This window comes from Ctenopharyngodon idella, chromosome 21 (genome assembly GCF_019924925.1).
Source record: "Ctenopharyngodon idella isolate HZGC_01 chromosome 21, HZGC01, whole genome shotgun sequence".
Classification (NCBI taxonomy): Eukaryota; Metazoa; Chordata; class Actinopteri; order Cypriniformes; family Xenocyprididae; genus Ctenopharyngodon; species Ctenopharyngodon idella.
The window spans coordinates 21,500,583-21,512,749 of NC_067240.1; the positions used below are offsets into that span (position 1 = coordinate 21,500,583).

The 12,167-nt window shown below is 37.6% G+C and overlaps 1 protein-coding gene across 1 annotated transcript; it reads left to right on the top strand.

The window, feature by feature from the left end:
• The first annotated feature begins 690 nt into the window (after window positions 1–690).
• Window positions 691–11,705, top strand: pgk1 (phosphoglycerate kinase 1). The gene is made up of 10 exons (XM_051877604.1): window positions 691–885; window positions 2,428–2,478; window positions 2,876–3,031; window positions 3,264–3,408; window positions 6,718–6,821; window positions 6,951–7,070; window positions 7,983–8,097; window positions 8,400–8,579; window positions 8,691–8,868; window positions 10,883–11,705. The coding sequence occupies exons 1-10, from the start codon at window positions 821–823 to the stop codon at window positions 11,020–11,022; spliced, it is 1,254 nt and encodes a 417-aa protein (XP_051733564.1). The 5' UTR covers window positions 691–820; the 3' UTR covers window positions 11,023–11,705.
• Window positions 11,706–12,167: the final 462 nt, after the last annotated feature.

Sequence of the window (12,167 nt, forward strand, 5' to 3'; positions counted from 1 at the left end):
AACTCCAATTACAGGTCTGATATTTTTTAAAGTGTAATGTGTTTTACTAATTTTTTTTTTTTTTTTTAATGCACTGGTCAATTTTAAGATTTGGGGCAATTTTGATTCCATAATTTGTCTTTCAGGCTAGTGGAAAAAAAATCTAAAACATAGATTTCAATCACAATGTATCTTTCTTTACAGGTATTTTTTCTGCTGCACTGCCAGAAAACTGCTTTCATACACAACTACAGTTTTATTCCCGTCTATATTCTGAAGTGTTTTGCAGAGGGATTTTATCATGTATTCCTGATCTATATAACGTTTTATTCTAAAAAAAAAAAACATTAAATATTTTTTCCTGGCTGTTAACAGTATTTCTATTTTATGGATTTACAAAAGGAGATCCAAAATCACCTCTGTAAAAACCTTGAATTAACCAAATTAGTGCATTTTCAATTAGATAATACCTAATTTACATAAATTTCAGAAAACGTGTAATACAAAACTGAATTGTACTGAAGTATGGTGATATCTATTAGTTAAATTTTTTATCCTATTAACCTGTGGTGTCTTGCTTTAATTCAAGAGGGTAGGGTCTCTAGATAGGGGGCAGCATTATTGCAGCACGTTGTGTCAACTTGGTCCTATGTCCTCAGTTAGGCATATTGCTTGACAGCAAGTTTATCCAATGAGCGCTGAATTTAGACCCGCCCACACTATGTGCATCAGCATCAAGCTAAGGTCACTCTCATTCGGGAACTTACCCAGCAGCACTGCACCTCACCACACCACACCACACCAGTAAAGGAGAGTTTTTTTCTGCAAATCTACAGCCAAAATGTCTCTGTCAAACAAACTCACTTTGGACAAGGTGGATGTGAAAGGAAAACGCGTGATCATGAGGTAAGTGTGAATCACCGGCACATTCCGTTATATTGCTCACTAACGGTGTATTAACATGCTCGTGATATTCATTTATTGGCTATGCTTTCTTTTCTTTTTTTTACTTGAATTTTAAGCTTTAATTTTTTGGCATCGCTTAAGGTTATGCGAATGAACGCCATGCAAGTTCAATCATTGATAACCGGAAGTGTATCTGTCACCCGTCACGTTTTAGAGATTCCCGATACGTGCAAGATGGCAGATACACCAAAAGCGCGTGCGTATCCTTTAATATAAGCCATAACTCCGTTGTTTTAAAATAAAGGTAGATCTTTAAACATCTGACACCATTATTTTCCATAGAGGCTGTAAAATGCCTTGGTGAAATGACACCACCCAGCTACAAATGTCAAATGGTCAGGGAGCCTATTCACTTTATTTTTGTATCATACCGACAACCGGAACGTTTTCACATTGCATAGTGTTTTATAAGGTCTTTTGAACGTGTGCTGGCGGGTTTATACTAGTATGTACATTCATTTAGTGGTGTGTTCTTACTCGTTCGTTATACTCGTGTCACTCACACATGCCAGGTAATTGTTTTGTTTTTTTATGTACATAAGTGAAGATTGTTTTTACTTTATTCCGCTAAACGACGTCCACATATTCTCAGCAGCTATTACATAAATTAACTTTGGTATTGTGAACACACACACAGTCAGAAGGCCTGCCAACAAACAGCCTCTGGTCCACACTGGCAGACAAACCTGCCCTGCCCACTGTCTGCCGCTTTATTTAACATTTTTCAGCTTTACATAAATATCCAAATGATGATATAGCACTTTCTGAATAAGTTATTGATAGCAATTTTGAATGCGTCACGATGAGTCAGTCTATATTTTAGCAGTTGCAACTGCACGTGGTCTTCCAACATCCTCTGTCAGGATCCAAACTTCAGCTGCTTTAATATTGTCATATATTATATTAAAAATATTATAGTACAGCAGGATCGACAGCATTCACTGTTCTCTACCCTGAATGCATCTGACTACTGGAGGGGGCTTTACAGTGTTACATAATTCATTGTAGTCATGGACATGGAAACCGTGTGAACGTGCAGAAGTGTGTGTAGTCCTATAGTATATACTAGGTTTAGTTGTTCATGGATATTACTGTACAATCCTTATTTTTATTAAAATAGTCTTTTGTAATAGGTATTTTTATTAATACATTTAGAAATGTTAGAATTTCATAAATACACAAGAAATTTCTAGAGATGATTAGCTCATGATTACAGTCTTTAGAAAACAGAATAAAATGGTATCGTCAAATTCTGTAAATGGAGTAATATGCTATATTATTTACTTATAAAACCCCTGCCCTAAAGGGCATTTAATTAGCACAGATATGGGGATAATTTTCATATATCGCTTTTGGAACATTTTTGGAACCTATTTATTTTACAAATAATCAATGATCATTTCAATAATTCCATTAAACCATAGCATTTTATGCAGCAAATTTAGTAATAGATCCATTTTTTTTTCCCCCTCTCTCCAATAGGGTAGACTTCAATGTCCCTATGAAAGACAAGACAATAACAAATAACCAGAGGTGAGATGGATATTGCTGATAAACCAATACTGTTACATTCAATTGCAATGTTTTTACCATGAAAATCGACCCACAGCTTTGTTGTTTATAAATTTTGTTGTATATAATCATTCATTTATTCATGTCTTGCAAAATATTAAAGAAAATATTAAGATTTTACTACTCAGTAAATGTTAGTTCATAAAATGTCAACAGTATTTTAAATGCATGTTTAGTTTGAGCAACCATATGAGACAAAAATACCAATTTGAGATGTGTGTATATATATATATATATATATATATATATATATATATTTTTTTTTTTATGATATATTGTATATAGACCTGACCGTGAAAAAGACATGTTGGCCTTGTGCTACAGTATTTGTAACTAATATTATATATGCTCTCATCAGAATCAAGGCTGCAGTCCCATCAATTCAGCACTGCTTAGATAATGGGGCCAAAGCTGTAGTCCTGATGAGCCACTTGGGCCGTCCTGATGGAGTCCCCATGCCAGACAAGTACTCTCTGGAGCCTGTGGCTGCAGAACTCAAGAGCCTGCTGGGAAAGTAGGAGAGCAATATAAACTTTTTAACCTACACATATTACACCATCAGTTAGAGATAATAGTATAAACCTTCAAGCTAAATCTGTTTAACTGCAGTGATGTACAGTTTTATTGCGTAAACATTATAAACGTATGGTAGAAAAGCATTCTCAAGCTGACATCTTAATAGCAATGCATACTTATCCAGCTTAGTGCTTTGACCACCAACCTTGCTGTTTAATTTGCCTCTGAAGAGATGTTCAGTTCCTGAAGGACTGTGTGGGTCCAGATGTGGAGAAAGCCTGTGTAGACCCACCTGCAGGTTCTGTGATTCTGCTGGAGAATCTGCGTTTCCATCTGGCCGAGGAGGGCAAGGGCAAAGATGCATCGGGGAACAAGGTCAGTGCTTTGTATGTCAGTGGCTCTGCAGGTAAAAAGTGCTTGGTCATCTTACAGGTAGTCTCATGTAGCCAGACCTTCAGACTGACGGTAGAGCTGCATGATTAATCGTTAAACGATCATGATCTCAATTCAAACACCCACGCGATCTTATTCCTAAATGACAGCGATTCTCCTGTGTCTATTAAGCTTTTGACAAAATCACACTGGAACATTAAAATCTGCGCTGCCGCTGAGCCAGAGAGAGCAGTTGTCATGTTTAGGTATGAAACAGCACTCCAGGCTAACCCATATGTTTCTGTTAATGGGTGAAGATCCTCCTTTATGTCCTTTGTGCCAGAATCCATTATCATTGAAGCATATTTTGATAGATTGTGTTAGTTTGAAATCTGTTAGAACTCTTTATTTTTCTGTTGACTTCTATGAAAAGATTTTAATGACACAAGGCCTGATTTAGTTTTAGAATTTTTATCTAAGATCAAATTTAAAAATCAAATTTAATTTTTTTTTTTTTTCCTTTATTAAAAAAAAAAAAAAACTCGTTCTCGCCATGAATATAGCCGAGGTAGCTTGCATGACAAGGAATGAAATAGCTTAACAGTCTTTTTATCCACACAGTATCGTTATTTCTGTCTTCTGTCAATAATTCAAATGATTACAGATGTACTGGGATAATAGTTCAGATATAAACACTGATGTCTGCAGTAGCGATCAAAATAGAGCAAATCACCTTTTAAAAATAACATGGCACTTCAAATAACGATTGTATCATTACATCGTTAACACCAGTAGGTGGCGACAACAGTGTTTACTGCAGCGGTCTCAAACTGCCAGCCCGCAGGTCATTTACACCCCTGCCCTCCACCCGGCCCGCAACTGATCTCAAAAATAAAACATAATCTGGCCCGCTAAATTATTATTATTATTATTATTATTATTATTATTCTCTAGTTGCTACCTGTCTGATATGCAAAGAAAAAGTCGCAGTTCTAAGGGGCCATTCACATATTGCGCCACATAAGCGGTCCCGACTCTTTCTTCTTCTTTCCAAAGCGCTTTCGCTCCTGTGGCGTCTGTCGTTGCTATGCAACCATGAGCTGCGCTCTCCACGATGACGAGGATGTTTCAGCAAAAGAAAAATTGATTTCTAGTCCTTGCATTAGCTCTACTATTAAAATAACTACATATATTCAAAATCGACTATATGGTAAGGGAATCCCTCTATAATAAGCGTGGTTTCACAAATCATTCAGTTTTGGCTCAAGAGCTAATAATTGGCTTTAATTGTGACAGAGATTATCTACAAAGCTGCTACTGTTAAAGGCTGTGGCTGTGTGTGTGCATGCAGAGATACAGTACGCAGCTGACCTATTGACATTTGTAGGAAGGTCATGTGTGATCATGTGGCTTTTCTGGTCTTCGGAGCCCTGGCTGGAATGCATGCAGGGAAGGGGAGAAGAGAAAGAGAGGGGGATGAGTAGAGACCAAAGAACGAAACAGGGAAACTGCCATGTTCTTTGCTGGCAAGCATCAGCAGTGAACTGCAGCTTGGCATTTTCTGGGCACCTGTGTAACCTTTCATCACAGTAGTTCAGAAGTCATGAACTTTGAGTGCATGTGGATAGCAGTAATGTGATCATAACTACATGATGTAGGTTAGTCTTGATCCAGGGGTCCTACTGTAACTGGGTTTAAAATACTTTCTCCAGTTTACTATGCAAACACAACTGCAAGTGTACCATTTGTGTCAACCAAGGTTAATAAGGGCCATTTTTATCTGTTTAAAACAAAATAATGATGACAAAATAAAATAACAATAAATCAGTTTGCCAGGGGGAAACTGGACTAAAGGCTGTTCACACAAAGACAATTATTTGGTGCGAGTAAACATTTCATTTAAATGAACAGTTGTTAATGGGTTTGATCAGACCATCACAAACATTCGCATACTGTTGATGCAAAAATTTTTATGTTTTTTATGTTTACGTTCTAAATGTCTTTTGTCACACAAACTGGTCAACCAATAAGATTTGCGCTTTTGGTCATGTGCACAAAGGTACTGTTGTTACATAAAGCTAGGACTTGGTGGCGCTTACGAACAGACTATTAATAAGCGACAGTGAATTGCGGAGAAAGAATCTGTAACCTGCTCTCTTGTATTTGTACAAAATCTAAACAGATTTTGGAAGTTTTAAAACCTATAAAATACAGTTTGACTTCAGTGCTGCTTTGCGCACTGGGGTAACCAAGGTATTTCTTCCCTTTTAATAAGTGCCACCTACTGTCAGAGAGTGAATTATCATTTTCATTCAGTCCGTCTTCTGTTTTTTTCTGCATTGACCTTAACTGTCAAATCGCAGACGGAAATCAGACTAAATTTTCGTGCTTCACGTTCGTGTTGTTTGCAATGCAGAAATTAAACGGTTCACCTTTAAAGGTGCTGTATGTAGTTTTTTTTTTTTTTTTGACTGTACTAAAGCTCAAAAATACCATAATATTTTTGCAGAGATTCAGGAAACATAAATTCACGTACTTGTTTCTCTGAAAAACAATGATACAGCCAGTTATTCTACTTTGAAATGTGCTTTTTGTGTCAGAATGTGTGATTGTGATTCTGCCCACTGCCAATTTACCCAGTAGTATTTAGACACCCTGGGTTTCAGTTTTGGGGGAGGGGGGGAAACACAGCATATTGTAGCCACGGAAGCCAGCAAACAAACTAGGTCAGAGATCGACATCGACATTCTACCCGACATAAAAAGCCTCACCTTCCATCTAAAAAGCTCCAGAGGCATTTTAAAGGATTAGTTCACTTCAGAATTAAAATTTCCTGATAATTTACTCACCCCTCATGTCATCCAAGATGTTTATGTCTTTCTTTCTTCATTCGAAAAGAAATTAAGGTTTTTGAGGAAAACACAGGATTTTTCTCCATATAGTGGACTTCACCAGGGTACAACAGGTTGAAGATCCAAATTGCGGTTTCAGTGCAGCTTCATGGTATTTATGGGCTTTAATACAGTCAAAAAAAACTACATACAGCACCTTTTAAGGTGAACCGTTTAATGTCTACATCGCAAACAACATGAATGTGCAGCACAAAAAATTCGGTCTGATTTCCGTTTGCGATTTGACAGTTAAGGTCAATGCAGAAAAAAATGGCAGACTGACTGAATGAAAATAATTCACTCTCTGACGGTAGGTGGCTCTTATAAAAGCTTCAGTATTACACACTGCACCTTTTAATGTGATTTTTATTTTTCAGGTGGCATCTTTTAACTTATAAATGTTTTTTACTCATCTTTTCAGACCAAAGCAAGTCAGGCGGAAATCGATTCTTTCCGAGCCTCACTGTCCAAGCTGGGTGATGTTTACGTCAATGATGCCTTTGGAACTGCGCACAGAGCTCATAGGTACTCTATTACACAAAACAGTGATAGAAAAATAAAAATTCACATTGAGTTTAGTCTGCAAAATGTCAAGATGACATAAATTATATTTTTCCTTGGTTTTCAAGCCTAATGTCTAATGTCTCACTCTAGCTCCATGGTTGGAGTGAATCTCCCTCAGAAGGCAGCTGGTTTTCTGATGAAGAAGGAGCTGGACTACTTTGCCATGGCCCTCGAGAAACCACAGAGGCCTTTCCTGGCCATTCTCGGGGGGTGAGTTTTATTGACAGAGTACTCTGATAGCTTATCATTTTAGTCCTAAATACTGTCTTGCTTAAAGAGGATAAATTTTAGTCAGGTTTAGTGATTAAAAACATTGAAAGACGTTGCTTTGGTCCTTCAAGATCTTGTTCATGATCAAAGCAAAGGCTTTTACAGAGTTCACCAACCGAAATGAATGAAAGAATATTGGGCTGTACTTGTGAGAGGCTTTTTTATGATACATCTGTCTTCTCTCCATTGAAGAACCATTTAGAAAGCATCAGTGACAGTCCAGGAATAGTTGAGTTTATCCTCTTATGCAACAGCAGGATGTGTGACAGTGTCCTTGTTGTTCTACAGTTCTTTAAGCCTCTCATATCTGGCTGTAGAAAGAATTGCATTTATTTAAACATTTGTAGATTTCTTTTCATAGTTTTATATCCTGTTGGTGAAATGGTGAAGCCTTTGTGATGCAACTGTGCAGGATGCAATGATAGCAAATAAAGCAATAATTACTACAAAGTGTTCTTGTGGAAATGGATGGTTCAATGCAAATGACTTGTAAAAGTCAGGCCATTGCACAACTTACACACACATTATGTACTTACATTTTTCCCCCCCCTGAAAGCATCCACCCCTGCACATTCATTGGTCATCACTCATTTGCAGTGGTGACTGAAGCAGTTCATGTCTGGAGTTTGTCCCAAATAACAAAGTTCACTAAGGGAAGTGGCCCATTGATAAGCTGTGTTGCAATGCACAATAGCCTTAAGCTTTTCTCTCATAATTAGACAGTTGTAGGGCACTTCCTGCAATTTGTCAGAGGCAAAGGGTTCTCATTTTCATCCCAGTAAGATTTAATTTTGCAAATGAACATTTTACTGAAAAGACTTTGTTTGATTGATTGTTGCTTTGATCGGACAGGGCCAAGGTCAAAGATAAGATTCAGCTGATCAACAACATGTTGGACAAGGTGAATGAGATGATCATTGGTGGAGGAATGGCCTTTACCTTCCTCAAGGTTCTCAAGAACATGGAGGTGAGTGACCTGAAGCTTCATTCACGCTGCAAACCAAAGTGCCCAACTGTGTTATTTTTGTTTGTCTTGTTTTTGTTTTATCAAATGTATCAGTATTATTTCATTGTAAGATGTATCAAAATCACCACTCCAGATTATAAGTTTCAATGGTTACTTGAATGCCCTGAAAGTTACCTCAATTTTTGGAACTGAAAGTTGAGGTTAATCGTTTACTTATCCATAAACTTATCTGTTATGTCGCATAACCTGATTTCTGGAATTCCCCCCTGAAATTTTAAAATATATTCTCTTGTTTTGCTTAGATCGGCACTTCCTTGTATGATGAAGAGGGTGCCAAAATTGTGAAAGACCTCATGGCTAAAGCAGAAAAGAATGGTGTTAAGATCTCACTTCCTGTTGACTTCGTCACTGCAGACAAGTTTGACGAGAAGGCGGCAACAGGGACCGCATCAGTAGCAGATGGTATTCCAGCTGGCTGGATGGTAAGGCAGACACATGTTAGATTGTTTAGAGCTGTAAGATCTTCTCCTTTTCCTGTAAGTGAGCTAGAAACAATTTTCAAAAGAAACTGATCTGGTTATCCTTCCATCCAGGGTCTGGACTGTGGTCCTGAGAGCTCAAAGCTCTATGCAGAGGCTGTAGCCAGAGCCAAGCAGATTGTGTGGAATGGACCTGTTGGTGTGTTCGAGTGGGACAACTTTTCTTGTGGAACCAAAAACTTGATGGATAAAGTTGTGGAAGCAACCAAAAATGGCTGCATCACCATTATTGGTGAGAATTTCATTTAATTTCATTTTTCATTCAAGTGGCTGGCTCTTGCCTGGAATACATTTAATGTCACACATCTAATAGACTAGTGGTTGACCGATATATTGTCTAGGCCGATTATTATTGGAAGATATTTGGCTATTTTTAATTATCACCATTGGCCGATAAGTTTCTTTGTTTGGGTAATTAATAATGCTATGTTCACACTGTTAATTTTTTGGATTGACAACCACATTTAGTTATCACTTAGTTGTGAGTCTCGAATTGTCCCATTCAAACAGCAACTTACAGTAGCATCTTGAATAATGTCTGCACTGTGTGCAATGGGAGTCAAGCCTGTATTCTCTTCTCAGTAACATAAGCAACAAGTGACCAAAGTAATATCAAAGATGGCGATGTCTATAAAACTTAAGTCTTATCACTTTTGACATAACAAGAGTTCAGTCGAGCTGCGAATTCATCCTTCAAATCTTCATTAACCGGTAATACGTTTTTGAATATATGTGGGTGGAGATCAGAGCGTTTGCGTCGTGTGTAAAACACAAAACTGACGGGAGCAGCTCCAATGGAGAACAGTGATGATGTAAAACCTTCAGATCACACACAGCTCCTATCTCCATTGCTGTAAGTTACAGAAACCAAACATGAAAACCCGCACATGTTTGTGCAGCGAAGAGCGGCTCTCTCGCACTGTATGACATGGCAGACTAGTTGTCCAGTCAGGTTCCGTTCACATAGCTCTGCTTTTCTGAGAATGTGGTTGAGTCCTGAAAATTTATGGGTGTGAGTTTGGTTGTAGAATGTGGTTGTCACTCCCTATAAATAACTGAACTGTCTTTGTATAACAGCTCTTTCTAATAACTGAAAGGAAAATGCTATAATACTTTTTTCATATACTGTCTGCATTCAGCAAATATGCTACAAGAATATATAACAAACATTTAATGCCACGAATCTCGCAAACTTCGGCAAATCCAGCTGTCTTCTTGGACAAGCAAGCAACTTTACATCCAAACTATGTTGCGCTACATCCAGTTTGCTGCTATCATAATCATGTCATAATTATTTGTCTTGTATTTAAAATTAGTGTTCATGTTTTTAAAACAACTTCTTTATTTATAACTTTATTTATTTTATGATTTTTGATTATTATTTATTATTACTTTATCAATATTATGTAAAATGAATGTACATTTAAATGCATGTTTTTTTTTCTTTCTTTAAATTAAGTAGTGTGATATCATATAGGCCTATATCAGCCACCTGCCACCCTGTTCTCTAAGGCCACATTTACACTGCAGTTCTAGATGCCCAAATTCTGATTTGTTGACTATATCCAATTTCTTTTTGACGACCAGTTTACATCATCTTTTAAAAGTGACCCATATCCGATATCTGCATTTACGCTATGGTAGACATATTGACCCGGAAAAGCTTAAGCCGAAATGGCTGCAGATGAAATGTTAATACAAGCTTTTACTTTCTGCACCATCTTTAAAGGTCAGCAAAACATCGGTCTGTTAAAAGCGCATTGTTAAAAGCGCTTTATAAATAAAGGTGACTTGACTTGACTTAAGGCAGTGAAAAATGAGGAGAGCCCTTGTTGCAGCCTGGGCATTGAAAAGATTCATGTGATTGCGGTTGGTGTCTATCTGAGTTGACGTCATTCACCACTGTCGCTTTTTCGATGACGTATGACTCGCATTGTCAAGGGAATATTCGATCTATCCGCTTACATGGCAGATGCAAATGCATGTATTTGATTCATATCAGATTTATTTTCACATGAGGCCTGAAACCGACCTGAGAATATCGGAAACCATGTGCTTTTTTTTTCCTGCTTACACGTTCATGGGTCATATTCGATCTGTGCCACATGGGAGGAAAAAATTTGAATTGGGTCACTTGTACCATGTAATGTAAATGCGGCCTAAGATATCAGCATCCGCCATCAAAAAGTTTATACCGACCACTATAATAGACTAATAATTGACATTGTTGTTTCTTTTAATTTCAGGTGGGGGAGACACAGCAACTTGCTGTGCCAAGTGGGACACAGAAGACAAGGTCAGTCATGTGAGCACAGGAGGTGGAGCCAGTCTGGAGCTGCTCGAGGGTAAAGTGTTGCCTGGTGTTGATGCCCTCAGCAATGTATAAGCGCTTTGAGGTTCTTCAGCCAAAGGTTGGGTGCTCGTCTCCCAAGAAGCTGTCATCCTTATTCACTCAGCGTTTGTTCAGCATTCTATAACCTATTGGGGATGCAAAAGATAACTACTTCACTCTCTATGGACCGCTAACAGTATGCTGTGCTAGACTTCCTGACCTGGGCTGCGTTTCTCAAAAGCATTGTGAGCTAAGTTGATCGTAGAGACCATTGGTTGCAATCGTTCTACGATCTACTTTGGCTTACGATGCTTTTGGGAAACACAGCCCTGTTCACTCCTACACATCCATTTGTTTTTCTTCTATCAAATCACCTAAAGGGTTTCTCATTCAAGATATTTCCATCCGTTATGAGCGAAAGGTTGACATCAGCAGTAATGACGGTTCCTGTTATGATTGTTGCTTAAGTGTTAATGTGTGTCCCATTGTAGTCTAAATGTGTGTATTCAGTGTAAACTGCTGTGTGTTGTAATTCTAGAGTTTATATTTGGTATTTGTTGCCTCCCCACAGATTTTGAGGACTTGTAATAATGTAGACACTTCCTGCACTTGTCATCCTAGACCTGCAGCTTATGAGATAGATGTTCCGCACTAGAATTATTATAATGGGCTAATGTTGGACCCAGGTGACCTGTCGTGGAAAAAGAATGATAATAATAAAAAATATATCAACTGTTTTTTTGCCTGGAGTCATTTTTTTTGTGTCTGCACACAATGTACATTTATAATATGGTATTATGAGAGATCCAGTAATAACAAAATAACTAATTAGCCACTATTAATGTAGCATAATTTAACTATATTATCGCCAAGTGTATATCCATACTTTACCATATATATACAGTGTAGTCATGTAAAGCCATATATACTATATAGCAAATCCCTTATAAGAAAGTTCTTTTTAGTAAACCAAAAATACTGCGAAGTATGTGTCATGCCAATCTTGCACTCATTTATTCCCAGCCTATAATTCAATAAATCACTATGTGGCAATTATTAGCTGTATTATTATATGTTATTTTGTGAGTTTTAGTGAAAATGGGAGCTGTCCTCTGCAACCAAGCAGGGTATTGTTAAAATGGCTAAATCTGGTCAGTCAGTTTTGGATATTGCTCATGTGTGGAATATCAGCGTCCACA

What these genes read in the sequence shown, in the direction of transcription:
- pgk1 (XM_051877604.1), top strand. Translation starts at nt 821, where the DNA reads ATGTCTCTGTCAAACAAACTCACTTTGGACAAGGTGGATGTGAAAGGA. An exon ending in ACAATAACAAATAACCAGAG is followed by an intron (nt 2,479 to 2,875) that starts GTGAGATGGATA and finishes TGCTCTCATCAG; the next exon opens with AATCAAGGCTGCAGTCCCAT. An exon ending in TGGCTGCATCACCATTATTG is followed by an intron (nt 8,869 to 10,882) that starts GTGAGAATTTCA and finishes TTTTAATTTCAG; the next exon opens with GTGGGGGAGACACAGCAACT.